The sequence below is a fragment of the Chiloscyllium plagiosum genome, chromosome 4, assembly GCF_004010195.1.
Source record: "Chiloscyllium plagiosum isolate BGI_BamShark_2017 chromosome 4, ASM401019v2, whole genome shotgun sequence".
In the NCBI taxonomy this organism is placed as follows: domain Eukaryota; kingdom Metazoa; phylum Chordata; class Chondrichthyes; order Orectolobiformes; family Hemiscylliidae; genus Chiloscyllium; species Chiloscyllium plagiosum.
The window spans coordinates 81,818,911-81,823,148 of NC_057713.1; the positions used below are offsets into that span (position 1 = coordinate 81,818,911).

Consider the following 4,238-nt stretch of genomic DNA (forward strand, 5'->3'; position numbering starts at 1 on the left):
TTTCATGTTGCAGTTGTATAAGACTCTGGTGCAGCCGCATCTGGAGTATTGTGTGCATTTTTGGTCGCCATATTATAGGAAGGATGTGGAGGCACTGGAACGGGTGCAGAGGAGGTTTACCAGGATGTTGCCTGGTATGGTAGAAAGATCGTATGAGGAAGGGCTGAGGCACTTGGGGTTGTTTTCATTGGAGAAGAGAAGGTTTAGGGGTGACTTGATAGAGGAGTATAAGATGATTTAGGGGTTTAGATAGGGTTGACAGTGAGAATCTTTTTCCACGTATGGAGTCAGCTATTACAAGGGGGCATAGCTTTAAATTAAGGGGGCGTAGGTATAGGACAGATGTTAGGGGTAGGTTCTTTACTCAGCGAGTCGTGAGTTCATGGAATGCCCTGCCAGTAGCAGTGGTGGACTCTCCCTCATTATGGGCATTTAAGCGGGCATTGGATAGGCATATGGAGGATAGTGGGCTAGTGTAGGTTAGGTGGGCTTGGATCAGCGCAACATCGAGGGCCGAAGGGCCTGTACTGCGCTGTATTCTTCTATGTTCTATGTTCTATTAGGAAGCAGTACACTTCAAAGGTCGACCATAGAAGTTAGACAGATAGGCCAGGCCAATGTTAATGAGGACAGAAAATCACGTGGCAGGAAACAGGTAAAATGTGGTTCTAGGTCTGAAATCCATATCAGATAACCATGGTTTGTCAGTAAGTTCTGGATAATTACCCAGTATTCCAACTATAGTGCAGATCAAAATGACTGAGTCTGAAAATTGAGTGGTGAGGAAATTGTCAATTCAAAGTAGATGGGAAAGAGCCATATGAAAGAAATGGCATGCTAGCATTACAGAAGACAAGAAGGTATATGAAGCACTACATACTTGAGGGACTTTCACGTTATAACAGTATAGGAGACAGAAGATTTGTGACAGCCAAGTGTTGAAATACAGCCGTAGAAATAAGCAGAGATAACAAGACATAAGGCTGACAATCAAGCAAAGTTCACAAATTTGTTTACATTATATCCTGCATCAGTGCCCTAGTAGCAAAGTGGAGAAACCTGTTTGGCAGGGTCACTAACTTATACAATTCCTGAATTGGGATCTAATGGACAAAGGGGGTTGTCTGAAGTCTCAATCTGGAGCCTAGTTCCTGGAAGTGCACCTGCATCAGGTTAGGAGCAAGGTAATGTTTTACTTGCATTTTAGTGGCAGTCTTTAGAAAATTGAACCACAAAAAATAGACTGTGAACAGCTTTCCACAGGGGCCTGAAACAAATGTTAGTGCCTCCATCTGCAAAGGTGTAGGACCTAACATTAATTTCTGCAAGCATTCCGAATACTTCAAGGGAACACTGTTGAATTTGGCATGGAACTCTTTTGGTGTAGTTTGAGCACACAGTGCATTCAGTTTGAATCTTTCAGTTCCTATTTTTCTACCCCCACTGTCCGTCCAAAAAATCACCATTTTACAATCCAGTTTCTAGCTCATTGATTTTCTTTATGCGTGTTGGTATCTCTAAAGAATGGGTAAAAATTGGGAGGAGACTTCCACTTTACATAAAACCACGACTATATGAATGTTTGGCAAAGTTACTAACAAATTACGTTTTATGTCTGATATATCTACATGTTACCTCAGTGCTGGATAACTTTAATATTATGGGGATAATCGACTAAATAACATGAATTTTATTTTTATGCAGATGGTGTCAGTGCTTATAGGTAAAGAAAGAGAACAAGTGCAACAACTCTTCAGCTGTCTGGCACAAATGAAAAGTGATGACTTCACTTCTGAAGATGTACAAAATCTAGCAAGAAACTATGATGTACAATGTTAGTTACTTAGCAAGAATCACAAGGTTAATATTTTGTGCAACTCAGGAGGTTAAAAATTGTACGGCTTGTGCTACATACTTGATTTCCACTTTATTTTTCCTTGAAATGAGCAAATATTGACCTAGAAATTATATTGCTAATCTTTTACTCCTTATCCTTCCCTTAACTGTTTGTTCAAAAGTACACCACCTAAAAGTCCATCTGTATAAAACTGTTAAATAATGATTTTTTTATTATTTGTTAGCCTATGTTGGTTTGCTCTAAAGAAACATAAAGTAATTTTCATTGTCATGGGCTTCATTCCTGAAATATAAACAAGCAAGCAAGACCTGTTGATTCTTCATTCAAAAACAAAATCCTGCAAATTCCAGGAATCTGAAATAACCTCAAGAAATGCTGGGAATATTCAGGTAGCATTTATGACAAAAAACAGGAGTTAATAACCCAGATTGTACACTACAAGGATAGTCATTACTAAAGCGTACACTGGAATTGAATGTCAAAACCATGTGAAATTTTGTCACAGCTGACTGTTTAGAAACTTAAAATTTCTCTGGGCAATTACCTGACATCTGGAACCCCTCAAAAGTTCCCCTACTCTGAGTTAAAGTCAGAGACTTTGGATAGTTCTGATTTACTTACCTCAAACGTTAGCCACAAGGAGAGAAAAGGATTAAAATCTCTTCCAATTTCTGGCTAACTCTGCTATTGACAACACCCACGCACCACATGCCCCCCCACCACCCCACATTCCCCAACCACCCCCACCACCACCACTCTGGACACCTACAAACTCCTGTGCAGACTTGATTCTCCACCTCTCCTCCTGACCTACGCTAAACCCTTGCCTGCCTACCTGCCACCTTACCCCCTCACTTGCCTTACAAATTTATTTCTGTCAGTAGCTCCCAAAATAATTATGGAGCTTCTATCTACAGAAGAGGGCAGCTACTGCTATGGTTTCAACACAGAACTATTCCACTGCTGCCTGCATGGCTTCAACTGGGAAGACCCTTGCCCCAATGGTTCAGCCAGAATACTGCTCTCAAGGTAAGTGGGCAGCATTTTGTCTGATTTGTCAGAAATAGAGATTTCAACCCAGATTGGAAGATTTGGGCCAATGTTCCAGTGATGACCTTTCATCAGAAAGTTGCAATGAAAGGTCATTGACATGAAATATTGACTCTTTCTCCCTCTACAGTTAACCAGACTTTGATACTTCCAGCATATTATTTCTGTGGTTTCTTCAAATTGAACTGGGGTTCAACATTTTTTTTGTATGTTTCAGCTAGTAACACAAATTCAATAACCATTATTTTTTGCTATGTTATAACTTCAACTCAGTTCTACCTCTAGAAATATCACCTTGTAATTTAATTTTAAATTTTTACAAAGCTTTAAATATAGATTAGACAGCACTGGTAACTTTTTTTATACTCCAGAAGTGGTTATACTCTGATTAATATTAATCTGGAATGCAGTAGCTTTTGTTAACGGATTGCCTGGCCCAGAATGTTATCTTATCCCTTGAATGAACAGGAATTAACCTCAGCAAGGGCAATTATTTTTTAAAAACTTGAAATTTGAATGTAAAACATATTTCTTTAGAATGCAATAAATTTGTGCAGATGATTTTACTATTGCAATATTTAAAACATTGTGATGTTTAATAACTTGATGCACTGTAATATATTCTCAGAATTAAGGTCAGGGAAATACAAACGTTACTTCAGCCCGTTGTATTTATGCACTGAAATAAACTATACTTGTACTGATTCCTTCTTGTCTATCCCAGATTATTTGTACTGGTGGAATAGTAATTTTGCAAGGCGATATTCTCAGTATAGAACTTTGTTCACCAGGAACCTTGCATCATTTGGAGCTTTTGTATATGAAGGGGTTTTCCTCACACAACTATCGCTGCATCTGATCACCCTCGGTATTAACAATTGCCCCTCATGTCTTTTTAAAGTCTTTCTCCTCTCACCTTAAATATATGTCCACTAGTCTTGATATGCCCCACCCTAGGGAAAATCCAATCACCTTATCTATGCTGTTCATGATTTTATAAACCTAAATAAGGTCACCCTTTGGCCTCCTGTGCTCCATTGAAAAAAGCGTCCCAGCCTCCTATTATAACTTAAACGCTCCAGTCCCGATAAAATCCTTGTAACTCTTTTCTACATCCTTTCCAATTTAGTAATATCCTTCCTATAGCAGTGTGACAAGAATTATAAACATTACTGCAAATGTGGCCTCACCAACTTCCTGTACAACTGCAACATGTCCCAACTGCTGTACTTGGTGCTCTGAGCAATGAAGGCAAGAGTGCCAAACACTGCCTTGTTTTGGAGAAAGGAGGAAAGGGTTAACTAGTCACACAAATCTCATTGGTGGGCAA

At 39.2% G+C, this 4,238-nt stretch overlaps 1 protein-coding gene across 4 annotated transcripts in view; it reads left to right on the top strand.

The window, feature by feature from the left end:
* Window positions 1-3,613, top strand: part of LOC122549145 (sperm-associated antigen 1-like) — a 138,093-nt gene extending 134,480 nt beyond the window's left edge. For all 4 annotated transcript variants that reach the window (XM_043688484.1, XM_043688485.1, XM_043688483.1 and 1 more), the window contains one exon: window positions 1,705-3,613. In XM_043688484.1, the coding sequence (XP_043544419.1) occupies window positions 1,705-1,839 (135 nt within the window). In that variant the 3' untranslated portion in view covers window positions 1,840-3,613. The remainder of the gene's footprint in view (window positions 1-1,704) is intronic.
* Window positions 3,614-4,238: the final 625 nt, after the last annotated feature.